At 38.5% G+C, this 13,266-nt stretch overlaps 1 protein-coding gene across 1 annotated transcript in view; it reads left to right on the top strand.

The window, feature by feature from the left end:
• The window catches only part of LOC121161609 (ankyrin repeat domain-containing protein 26-like), an 87,485-nt gene that overhangs the window by 7,445 nt on the left and 66,774 nt on the right, over positions 1 to 13,266 (top strand). The window contains exons 4-7 of the mRNA XM_040988091.1: positions 1,541 to 1,647; positions 4,834 to 4,901; positions 6,590 to 6,620; positions 11,273 to 11,345. Of these exons, the coding sequence (XP_040844025.1) occupies positions 1,541 to 1,647; positions 4,834 to 4,901; positions 6,590 to 6,620; positions 11,273 to 11,345 (279 nt within the window). The remainder of the gene's footprint in view (positions 1 to 1,540; positions 1,648 to 4,833; positions 4,902 to 6,589; positions 6,621 to 11,272; positions 11,346 to 13,266) is intronic.

Genomic DNA, 13,266 nt, shown 5'->3' on the forward strand with positions numbered 1-13,266 from the left:
TGAGAATAAAATTTTGGCAGTGAGCTTTCTAATGACACATAAAACTAATCATGTTATACTAGGAAAAAAGCTTCTGGGACTTTCATTAATAAGCAATAAAAAATTCATTTAGAGCCTATGCCTTTTAATTCAGAGCCCATTGGTTACTGACCCATTTGGAGGAGTGCCCAGCATTTTGGGTCCAGCTGTCATTGATAAAAAAGAATCAAGCAAGTTTGCAAAATGCTGAAGAAACCACTCCTTTTATTAGAAACCTCTCAAAACTTTATTACTGAAATTCTTAATTTATCAAATATTAATGTTTGCTATAAAATTATAGCAAATAGGCATTAAGCAAAGTTAAAAGATTTGTGTAATATGGAATATACCTTGCATAATTATACAGTGCTTCTCAAGCATAGGTCAAGGAATCCTTCTCTTGGGAAATAGTTTATAACTTCTGGAAAAGTAAATATTCTTTTATATATAAATGTAAATATATATATGTATGATTTATTTTTCTTGGAAAGGCAGATTTACAGAGATAAGAGAGAAAAATCTTCCATCCACTGGTTCACTCCCCAAATGGCTAAAACAGCCAGAGCCAAGCAAGTTCAAACCCAGGAGCCTTTTCCTGGTCTCCCAGACAGGTACAAAGTCCCAAGGCCTTGGGTCAGCCTCTACCACTTTCCCAAGCCACAATAGGGAGCTGAGTGCAAAGTGGAACAGCCGGAACACAAACCATCACCCATATGGGATCCCGATACAGGCAAGGCAAGGATTTAGCCGCTAGACCACCGCTCCAGGTCCAAAGATAAATATTCTTGGGAGTAAGGATTGAGAAATACTGTCCAACTGATAATGATTTATGTCATTATTTCAATCAAAATACTCAAAGCCTTTATTACTATGTCTTTACAGATTTGGGACACAGGGGTAGGAGATATAGCCCTTGCCCTCAAAACATTCTGGGTCTAAATGAGAAGCAGTCAGATGGCTGTGTTGTACTATAATAGATGCTTTCATTCTTTTTTTTAAAAGATTTTTATTTTTATTATTTTTTATTGGAAAGGCAGATATACAGAGAGGAGAGACAGAGAGGAAGATCTTCCGTCCGATGATTCACTCCCCATGTGAGCCGCAACGGCCGATACTATGCCGATCCGAAGCCTCTTGTGGGTCTCCCACACGGGTGCAGGGTCCCAAAGCCTTGGGCTGTCCTCGACTGCTTTCCCAGGCCACAGGCAGGGAGCTGGAAGGGAAGCGGGGCTGCGGGATTAGAACCGGCGCCCATATGGGATCCCGGGCGTGCAAGGCGAGGACTTAACCACTAGGCCACCGCGCCGGGCCCGATGCTTTCATTCTTATTTGGAGCCAATGACTGCTGGAAGTGAGCTTGAGAAATGAAAAGGAGAAGCATATTGGAAGTCGTGGGGGTGAAGAGGAAAAGGCAGCTTGTATTTATTCACTAACTGTGTATTCTAAGTTCATAGGATCTTTTGTAAGGCTTTCAGTTCAGTTGAGATCGGTGTATTTTTGAGAATTGTAAATTGCTTTACAGAATGGCCTCACACCACTTTTACTTGCTATCAATGAAAACAAAGAGGAAATGGTGGAAATTTTAGTAAAGAAAGAAGCCAGTACTCGTGCCGTTGATGAGACAAAAAGGTATGGTAGTTTGTTCTCTCTTTTTTTTTTTTAATCTGAGTGTTATTCTAGTGTGGTAGTAATCATACAAGTCAGAAATAGTTAAGTATTTATGAGATTAACAGTAGTGGGATGCAGTGAAAAGTATCAATGCATATTATCAGGTGAAAAAATGGTTTGGATGAGCAACACAACGTTATGGAGTGTGGTTTATATTCTTGTGTAATATTGACTAAAGTTTGTTACTTATCAGCAGATTTCTTTTGTCAGTTGCTCTTATATTAAAGGGATTTTATGAAGTGTAACTTTAAATTTTTATTTACTTTATGACTAAATATTGAGCTTCTTAACACTGTTATAGTATTTTAATCACTATGTTAAATATAGAAATTGGAAATACTTTTTCTTGTGCCTCAATCTTTGCTTTAAATTGCTCTGAGAAAATTTATGTTTATTTACCCCTAAGTGACCACTAATTGCTGTTGCCAAATACTGGAAATTCATCACTTTTTTTTTTCCTGTTCAGGACATTTTAATATTTTTATTGACATAGAGAAAACAAATTTCATATATTTCATGGATACAATTATAATAATCATACTTTCCTCCCTCTAATAATTCCCCCATCCTTTTTTCTTTAATTTTCACAATAACATACTTTCGGTTTATTTTGTAATCACAGGCTTAATGCATGACTAACCATAAGGTATAATAAGGAAAACTATAAAGCCTGCTGTTCCCCAGAAATACAGACAAGGACTGTAAGCAGGGACCAAATCATGAGATATCAGTTTGATTCTCAGACATGGTGGAGTTTATTTTGTATTATGTATTAATTACCAGGTCTTAGAGAAAACATTTGTCTTTTTGGAATTGGCTTATTTCACTAAGCATAAGTCTTGATTCTGTTGCCTAAAACTAGTTGAACATACTAATGAGAGAGCCAGAGAGAGCTTCCTTCTGCTGGTTCACTCCCCATTTATCTACAGTAGCCCATAGCAGCTTGGAATACAATCCAAGCCACCCATGTGAGGGGCAGGAGCCCAGCTCTTTGAGCCATTGCTGCTGCCGCCCAAAGCTGGAGCAAGCTCTCAAACCCAGGAACTCTTATCGGAGGCAACAGCTGACATTTTGATTTTTACTTGGTATGAATAAGAGGGAAGAAAGATAGTTTTAACTGGATAAACTTCCCTGTAATGAAAACAAGTCATGGGTGATGAAGAGAAAAACACATAGGAATGGATTTGATACAAGTTGTTCCTCTTGCTAGGAGTGCGACCTTGATAGTATCAATTGTTGGTAAATATTACCTGATATACTTGAAAAGGATTTAAATAATACATCCTTTAAGGATGGATATATGTATGTAAGATTGTGCCTACAACATTTAATTTAGTGCCTGACACACTCATATTTACTTAAAATTATGATTATTATTACCATTGATACTGTTTTATGCCTGATAGTTGCTTTTACTAATCTGACTTCTGATTGTGAATTACAATATATCAATCACTAAATGAATGGAGAATTCTTCATTTAAGTCTTTACATACTTTAAATAAGTGATCTCAGAGTAATGATTGTCCGATAAAGGACTGAGTTCCAAGGAAGACCATCCAAGTCAAGTGGAGTAGGTAAAGAACATTCTAATCCTTCTGTCATTTCTATTGCTGAAGTTACTCCTGTGGACTGGTAATGATTGGCCTGTGCTACCAAGAGGCACTTACTGACCCAGATCCCTCCGACTCCATGGCGATCCACAGTTAAGCATCCACATTTGAATTTTCATCAGTTCATACTGTGCTCTTAGATGCTCAGCTGTGCTTCCCAGGGTAGCAGCACCCCACCCTGGTAGCTGAGTCTCCTAGCCTTAGCCACACACACAGTGAACACACTGATCCTCCTGCCACCTTCAAAACTTTCTGTGGAGCCTACACCATAGGCCGTAGTGAACTGTCTTTGGAGACTATGTGTGTGTGCCTTGTGCTAACATTTATCAGTTAGGCTCATTCTGAACTGTGGGAGAGTTTTAAATAATGTTGCTGGAAAGGATTAGCATTTCCTTCCTTCTCTGCTCCCAGGTCTGTGCCCCAAAGCCCCTTAGTAACTTGGGTAGGACCTTTTCCTTGGTTGTGAGCGTCCATGTCACTCTTCCCCAGGTTAGGCACACACATACAGAGACCAGTTTTCTGCAATAACTAGAATCTTATCGATTGAGTATTTGATCCCTACCTCAAGTTTTCAAAGTATTTTCAAATTCTGCACTACCTGGAAGCCATTCAGCAGATTCCTCTGAATCTGACATAGCTTAGAGTTGACAGTGGTGATCCCCAATCTAGAACTCACCAGTATTCATGTATTAAAGTAGGATTTGGTCCTCTAACTCTCTTGGAGTTGAACATGGAACATCTAACAAAGACTTGCTGGTTCAGTTTGCAAAGGCAGAGAAGTAGTAGTAGTCCATGTTATGCACTCACATCTTTTAGTTATCTGTTAGTGTGATTGACTCAGTAATAGGGAGCCTTGATTTTTTTAAAGAAATAAGTTGTTACTAATTGTGAAATAGTTGAGATACTCTGAGGTACAACCACAAAGAACAGCCCTTAATTACGGTTACAATTTACTGGCATTTTCTGAAAGCTAAATCTTTGAGTATTAGAACTAACCTGTAAAAAACACATACTAGATTTTTGGAGCAGATTCCAAATTGGTTTCAGCAATAAAGTTCACCGATAAAGAACTAATTATTTCTTTGCATCATTATTTCTTTTAACATTTAAAAAACATTATCTCATTATTTCTTTGTAACAGCCTAAAGAGGGGCGGAAAAAAAGGCAGTGAAATATTTATTTTTACAAGACTTCAAGGTTGATAGAAATGACTTTCCAAGAAATAGTTGTTGGCTATAGAGCTAGGACTTCTAAGTTCAGGACATTTTACATTATGTCAGAAGAATTCCAGTGAATTTACCAAACTATACCAACTTTAATTCATGAGTTATTCATCTTTTTTTTCCTTTTGTAAGTATAAGCTTAATAAAAAAAATTGTGGTGCTTATGTGTTTGAAATCCATTAAAGTAATGAAAGTTGTGATACTAGTTCTGATATTATCTGATATTATCAACTCTAAGAATTGAATGTATTTGTTCACATGTTTTTTCATGTCAGTACTAAAACAATAATGTATCACTTTCTAAATATATAGCAATCAACAACTTATTTCTGAATATAGAGAAGAAAAGAAATGTAAAATGTTTGACAATAGCAATTCAGGTAAGATTTCATATGATGAAATACTCCTGTTTTGATCATTAAAAAATAAATCAGTGTTTAAACTGCATATATATTTTTCCTTAATCTTCCTAATAATCTTCCTTAATAGTTTATTGCTTAGCAAATTGACAATGCAAAATAGTATTGCCTGGAAAAAAAATTCTTTCTTTATTATGGCCCCTTAACTTCTATATGGTATCTTTGTATATAGGGTTTCTTTTTTTTTTTTTAAGATTTATTTCATTTTTATTGGAAAGGCAGATTTATAGAGAGAAGGAGATACAGAGAGAAAAATTTTCCATCCACTGGTTCTCTCCCCAAGTGGCCGCAACAGCCAGCGCTGAACCAATCTGAAGCCAGGAGCCAGGAACTTCCTTTTAGTTCTCTCACACAGGTACAGGGTCCGAAGACCTTGGACCGGCCTCTACTGCTTTCCCAGGCCACAAGCAGGAAGCTGGAAAGGAAATGGAGCAGCTGGGACACGAACTGGTGCCTACATGGGATCCCGGTTCATGCAAGACTAAGACTGTAGCCACTAGGTTACCACACCAGGGCCCTGTGTGTAAATAGTTTTTATTTTTTGAGTTTAAAATTGAGTTTAATAGGAGTTTAAATACTCTTATTTTTTGAGGAACAGAGATGGAGCTCCCATCTTTGATGTACTCCTAAAGTATCTGTAGTGGCTGGGACTAGGCCAGGCCAAAGCCAGGAACTAGGAATTCAGCTTAGGTCTCCCGGGAACATGGCAAGGACCCAAGTGCTTGTACCTTCAGCTGTTACCTGCCAGGGTGTTCATTAACAGAATGTTGGAATTGGAAGGGAAATTGGCATTGAACCTAGACACCCCAGTTATATGAGGTAGACATCTTAGTGGTATATTAACCAGCATGGTAAATGGCCACCTCTCAGTGTTTCTTCTTAAGCTCCTCTCTGGTTATGAGAGGTATGTTCCGGGTGCAGAAAATCTTGACAAGTTTTCCTGTGATTCTTACCGTAGGAGGTCAAGTGGACCATGTATGTATAAAGTGGGGAACATAGCCAGAATGAGAATGTCCCAGAACATTTCTCAGGGGTGGATGAGTTAGCCTAAGAACAATAATTTATCTTGCATTCCTCTCCCCTGGCAACTGGAAATTTTAGCAAGAATCTCATCCCCAGTTCTGTTGCTCTGTTTTATCATATTGCAGAGTTCAGTGTCCTTGATCTAGCTTCCTTGTGATAGGTTGTTTCAGCCTGAACTCAGCACTTTCGCCTGAAAACCTGGAGAAGTTGTGATGTGTCACAACAAAATAAAAAGAAACTCTCTTCTACCTGTTCTCACTGCTGCCCCTCAACGATCGTGCTGATTCAGTTTGACATCTGATACTGATCACTACCAATGACACCATCTTCTGTCACTCTGCTTGAGTTCCGTTGAGATTATGGCCGTTGTGCCTACATAGAAGTCCACTTTTTGGTATGGAATTTTGATAAATCCAGTTCTACACTTTACTTTGATGAGTACAAAGCAAGGGCAAGGAACAGTTTTTAATATATCAATTGACTGTCAGTGTTATAATTATTCTAGAATATTTTACAGGCTTGGTCCCAGAGTAAAAGTTTATAACAAACCATCAGAGACTTACCTTTTTAATATTCTCGATTTTTCTCTTGGTAATTTAAAATGTATTTTACTATTTTTTTAATAGAGCACGAGAGTTCTGAAGATTCTGAAAGCAGGTAAGATTTTACGTATTTTTAAATGCAATATTAACCAAGGAAATATGGAGAATTAGTACATGAGCTATATGTACATTATGGGTTAGGCAATAGCTATGACTCAAGCAGTATGCTTTATACTTAGCATTTGTGACTTTTCATGCTCATTGCAACAGCTTTTTAGACTATATGTAATCATAATCTGCTTTTTACTAGCAGTTGGACAGCGAGGTTCAGAGAAGTTGACTCATTGTTCCATGATCCTAGACTTAACCAGTAGCCAACCCTGTTAGTCTGTCTGGTGGCAAGTCCATTCTCTTGCTCCTTAGCAGCTCTGGCATCAAGGTACGGACAGGTCCACATCAGGGCAACTCGGAAAGTCAAATCTAACTGCATGCCAACTCTGCTTTAGAGTTCTCCCAGGAGCATTGCTTATTTCAAAAGTTTAACATTTGACAATTGCCGTGGGAATTAGTATATTGTTTTGACCAGCAAAGATTTCAGGGCCAGTCTGTCTTAGCTGTGGCCACAGAACCGCAAGTCATAACCAAGCACATAAACATGACTGGGCCATACTGGAGAGAAATTATTTACTGTAAATGAAGCATACCTGCAGATACACTTCTTAGGCTGTTTAGCATCTTTCCCCCTCCCCCCCTTTTTAAACTTCTTTTTATTACCATCATTTTATGATAGAGTTCCATAGATTGTGGGACTTCCCTTATCCCCTCCCCAATTCCGTCACTTAGTTCCCCTATACTATAGTACTATAGTATAGTTCTTCATACACAGTCATATGGTCTTATGTCCATTACTGGCATGGACAGTGGCAGAGAATCCAGTATCCTATTGTCAAGATATAGTGAACAGTTTCATTGTGAGTCCAACTTTCTCTCGAAGTAGATATGTAGACTGCGATGTCTCCTCACATCTGGATATGATAGTCTCCATTACACAGTTACTATGCATTCTCTTCAATGAAAAGCCACAATACAAAATAAACAACAGGAAGGAAAAAAAAGAAATTTACAATGCCATAGAGTTAAATAACATGTTACTAGATATGATAGTCTCCATTACACAGTTACTATTCATCCCCTTAAATGAAAAGCCACAAAACAAAATCAACAACAGGAACAAAAAAGGAAATTAACAACAGCATGAGTTAAATAACATGTTACTTAATGACTAACATGTCGCTGAAGAAATGAAAAAGAAAATCAAGAACCTTCTTGAAAAAAATGATTCTACTGTATGATCTATGAGTCATTGAAGAATTTAGTCAAAAGAAAGTGTTTTCAAGAGATGAAACTAACAAAAAGAATCAGAATCCATGAGATATAGTTTCCGCTGATCTTTGTTGGTGAAATATGTCTCCTGTAGACATCAAATAGATGGGTTTTGTTTTTTAACTCATTCTACTAATCTATGATGTTTGATTGATGAGTTTAAGTCGTTTACATTCAGGGTTAATACAAATAAGTGGTAATTTGGTTCTGTCATTTTAACAATGGGCTGTTCATTGATTTGGTCTTCTGCTGTTATTTTACTGGGATGTTCTTCACATTTGCCTTTGGATTTGGTGGGCGCTATTTCTTTTCTCTTTCAAGAGAACATCTTGAAGTATCATTTGTAGGTCAGGTTTGGAAGAGGCATATTCTTTTAACTTTTCTTTACTGTGGAAGACTTTTATTTCATTTTCAAAGACAAAGCAAAGTTTTGCTGGGTACATTATCCTGGGCCAACAATTTTTTTCTTTTAGAATCTGGAATATGTCACTCCATTCTCTTCTAGCCTGTAGAGTTTCCTGTAAGAAGTCTCCTGTGAGTTTAATTGGCATTCCTTTATATGTCAGCTGATTTTTTTTTCACATGCACATTTAAGGATCTTTTCCTTATGTTTGATTGAAGAGAGCTTGGTTATCGTATGTCTTGGTGAAGATCGCTTTTGGTCAACCCTGTTGGGAGTTCCTGTGCCCCTCCTGGATGTTGTTTCCCAATTCTTTCTCTAGATTAGGGAAATTTTTCTTTATTATTTCATTAAATACATTTGCAAACTCAGCTTCTCTTTCTGCATCTTCTGGGACTCCCATAACTCTTATATTTCGTTTCCTCCCACCTGGTTGGTGATGGAGCTCCAGCTGCTGAGGGGTTCAGATCGCCGTTTGCTGAATGCTGCTGGGATATCAGTCACTACAATACCACACCATTGTGTCTGCTGCTTTCCTGTGTCTGTCAGTCTCCAGGTCCCCTCTGCTGTTGTTCTGTCCTCTTCTATTTCCTGGGATGTGCCTTCTCTGCTTTGCACTGGCTAATATTTCTCTGTTTAAACATGTCCTTACCCCATTCCACCATTTTGATTCTCTCTCCCAATTAACTTCTTTATTTACTGACTTTCCACTTTGGTTTTCCCCTCAGGCTAGTGCTCCTGCCTTAGTTCTACAAACTTTGTTTTCTAGAGTCTTTTGTTGTTCTATGAATTTTCTGTAATCTTTCCTTAATTTTCAACTTTGTTTTCTGTTTTGTTTCTTTTGTTTTACAATTTCTCCCATTTCCTCTAGCTAAGCATTCTACATTTTTCTATAAACAAAACCAACATCACATGGCATTTCAGGATTCTTAGAAATCTTGGAGACTATGAGATCTGCTAGTGCTTCCACCTGTAGAACATTCTAGTCCAATGGTGGTTCAGATGGGACATCTGAAACTCAGGGAGATTCAAGTGATTAAACTGGATATATTCATTGACAGAAATGAGGTGTAAGCCTCTACTACCTAATTATAAGTTCAGTATTCTTTGCTGTTGTGTAGACGAGTGCTTTAATTTAGAAATTGTAAGAATGAAAGTGGAATTAGCAGTGTAAGAACACTGGAATCCAGTGTAAGAACATAAGAATGGAATTAAGTAAAAATGACCAAATTTGAAGAATAGCATTGAGAGCAATGGAAATAGAAGTTTTAAGGGAGAGGTCAGCATATTGGAGTTTGTGGTCGGTTTGATAAAGGCAAATGGCAGCATTGAAGGACACAGATGTTGGAAGGTATGTAGAAAGACATTCTGAGATAGGAAATTCAAAGGAATTGTAAACAGTTCACTGCATTTGTTTAATTGGAAGAACTGTCAAACTTGAATGTCTCTGCTGAAAGATTCTCAAGCAGTGTGAGCCACTGGGAAGAGTATCCGTGACACGTATGAAATGGTGTCACACCTTTCACCCCAACATACAAGAAGAAGCTCAGCATCATTTGAATGCTAGATGACAAGAGCTTGAGAATTGCATAGAGCTAAGGTCCAGAGAAGGGATCCACTTCATTTCTCAAGTTGCTAGTGTCCTTCCCAAGTCCTTGTATGGGTAGGGAAGTGTTAAGATTGGCTGGCAAAAGAGTCAAGGAGCCTCACTGGGTAGCTGGATCTATGCCTGTGTGGGAGGCAGATCACTGAGACTCTGTGCAGCTTTTTTCCCTCCAAGTGCCGGGAGATAGATAATACTCTTGTATATTTGAGATCATCGTTGTTTTAAAACTTGGAACCTCTTCAGCTGCAGATTTAAGGGTTGTAAGCTGCCTGGGTTAACTTTGTGCTTCTTTACCCGAAATACTTCCTGTAGGAAGAGGGTTTATTTCAGACAGCCCCCGTAGTCTGATGATTGTCAAGGATGGTGTAACACATTTAGAGGGAAGACGACATGATCCAAGAAAGAGAGAAGTTGAACTGGACTGAGCTTCTGTAACCAGTCCTCCTGCACTGGGCCTGCATTGTAGACACTGTAATAATGTTATCTCTACCGTTAGTCCATTGGCTGCTATTAGTCTGTAAGTCTTTGCGGACCCAAGCCTCCCAACATATGGGTCTTGGTGGGACACCCAAACTATTAGCCAAACCATAACATGGCCATTAACCCCTGCACAAAAGGGATCTGGGAGTGGGAGCCCAGAGGAAGGAAGAATTTTGATAGTAGTAAAGGAACTGGAGGTATAACTACTGTGGCTGTTGTTTTGCCAGCATCTTCCCTTGGAGCAATGTGAAAGATCTCTATGAAGTGTTAAGACCGTATCTGAGGAGGCTAGAAGTATATGGGGGAAGTCATTGGAGTTTACGATGTTTACTATTTTAACCTGTACATTTATTTTATTTCTAGTAACAACATGCACATTTTGTCTTTGTTTTTTTGTACATTTACTTGGAAACATTTTGGAGGCTTTAGAGGATCCCTTGCAGTATTTTAGGGTTAAAGGGAGCAGTGCCTTGTTCTCCATCGTTTCCATGCTGCAGAATCCATATGGCCATCTTTGAATTATGCAGATTAGTTATTGAACCAAGGGCAGCCAATGGAGGAGCGATGGTGTATCTTTCTTCCTTATCTTAGCTAGTTGGATTGGTACAATTCAGGTAGCAGAAATTATATTAGCCTTGGTTGGCTCTCAGCTGAACCATCAGGATAGACAGTTTATGAAAATGAATTATTGTCAGGCTCTTCTACTATACTGACTTAATACTAAGAGTGAGCGTCTTCCTTGACTATATCAAGTTGGAAGCAGACGTAAAAGATTTTTTAAAATATTGAAAAACATCATCTGATAATCACATAAGTCAACTTTACACCAGATTAAAAACATTTTTTTTGTGCGTGTGTGGAATAAAATCACTGATTTTCATATGTTTGTGCTCTAAAGGCTTTCCAGTGAACCTGATATTGATGACCCGTGGCCTACATCAGTTGAGGAAGACTTAGATTTGGAGACTAAGGTAAAATGCTCTTTTGTGAACTCTATTTTCTTACTCTGAACTGAGCTTATTGTACTGTTTACTCTTAAAATTCACCAGTGATCTATCTACCATCGTTGTAATTTTAGCCAACTAATGAAAAGTTGGTTAGAGAAAATCACTTTGTAGAAACATGACTAATTGACTTTTAAAACATTTTTACGGGCCCGGCGCGGTGGCGCAAGTGGTTAAAGGTCCTCGTCTTGCACGCCCGGGATCCCATATGGACGCCGGTTCTAATCCCGGCAGCCCCGCTTCCCTTCCAGCTCCCTGCCTGTGGCCCGGGAAAGCAGTCGAGGACGGCCCAAGGCTTTGGGAACCTGCACCCGCGTGGGAGACCTGGAAGAGGCTCCTGGCTTCAGATCGGCATAGCATCGGCCCGTTGCGCTCACTTGGGGAGTGAATCATTGGATGGAAGATCTTCCTCTCTGTCTCTCCTCTCTGTATATCTGCCTTTCCAATAAAAACATAATAAAAATAAATCTTAAAAAAAAAAACATTTTTACTTTGGTAAATACTAAAGGGTTATTAAATACTTAGAGAGTGGGTCTAAAAAGAAGAATGGGCTGGAAACTGCATGGCAAAAGAAAATCATTGTAAAAATCTTTTCTGCAAAGAAGTAGGACACTTGTCAAGGAATATTTGGGCAAGTATTTTTACTGCAGCTTTTGGAGTCATACCAGCATTGCTTTTATATTATTCAGCCCAAGTGCGTCTCCACTGACTCCATTACTTGTTAGAGTAATAATCTTGGAATCACCATTGTCCCTTTCAGCTCCAAAACTGTAACATATAGCATAAAAGATTTTTTTCTTTTCTTGGAAATATTTTATTTGTGATTTTTAGGAGAGCTTTTTGTTCCTTTTTATTCTTGGTTCCAGATAGTACATGAAAAAAATTAGAAATTATGGAAATTTAGAAATGTAAATTCTGTTTCAAAATATGTTTAACAAAGCTTTTCACTCTGTTTTCTAAGGCAGTCCATTAATGTACAGTGAAGGCTCTTCATAAAATTGGAGAATGTGCGTTTATCTCATGTAATAAGCAATTTTAGAAGCAGAGATTCTGAATAATTACATTATAAAACTTTACTTTGAAAACTGTTTGCCTTCCAGTTTTTAAAGTATTCATTCAGTGATTTCAAATAAAATACTTATTTATTTGAAATGCAGCCCAACTGTTGGGGAGGGAGTAAATGAGTTGCTGTATTCTGTGGTTTCCTCCCCTTAATGTCATCTGGGCCAAACCAAAGCCAGGCGCCAGAAACTCCATTCCGGCCTTTCCTGTGGGGGACAGAGATCCACGTACTTGAGCCACCTGCTGCCCACTTTCTAGGTGTGTTAGCAGGAAGCAGGATTGGAACCAGTACAGTCAGAACTTGACCAAGCACTTCCCCTGGCATTGCTTCATGCACTGCTCCTCGTGCAGCCCCTCCTCTCAGAATTCTTGCATCACATTCTAAAGTTTCAAATGTTAGGAGTTTTCTCTTACTAAAGTTTTCATTTTAAGCTACCATAACACTGAGAATTAATGACAGTTTGGAAACATCTGTATTTGCCCCAGAGGATCTAGGGATACAGCCTTACATGTAAAAAGCATCTTGATGTCTTCATGTGCGAACAAATGGCTTTTTAAAAAATAGAATTTTATAGGTAGTAAAACATTCATGGTCTAGCTAATAATTGAGTTAACTGAATTCATAAGAATGTGGCTAATACTTAATTTCCTTTTAATGTTAAGAAGGTATACAATCAGGGCCTGGTGTGGTAGCCTCGCAGCCAGCCCTTTCCTTGCACACACTGGGATCCCATATGGGTGCCGTTTCTAATCCTGGTGAACCCCCTTCCCATCTAGCTTCTTGCTTGTGGCCTGGGACAGCAATCAAGGACAGCCCAAAGCCTTG

Source organism: Ochotona curzoniae, unplaced genomic scaffold (assembly GCF_017591425.1).
Source record: "Ochotona curzoniae isolate NIBS_2020 unplaced genomic scaffold, NIBS_Ocur_1.0 contig_4797, whole genome shotgun sequence".
Classification (NCBI taxonomy): domain Eukaryota; kingdom Metazoa; phylum Chordata; class Mammalia; order Lagomorpha; family Ochotonidae; genus Ochotona; species Ochotona curzoniae.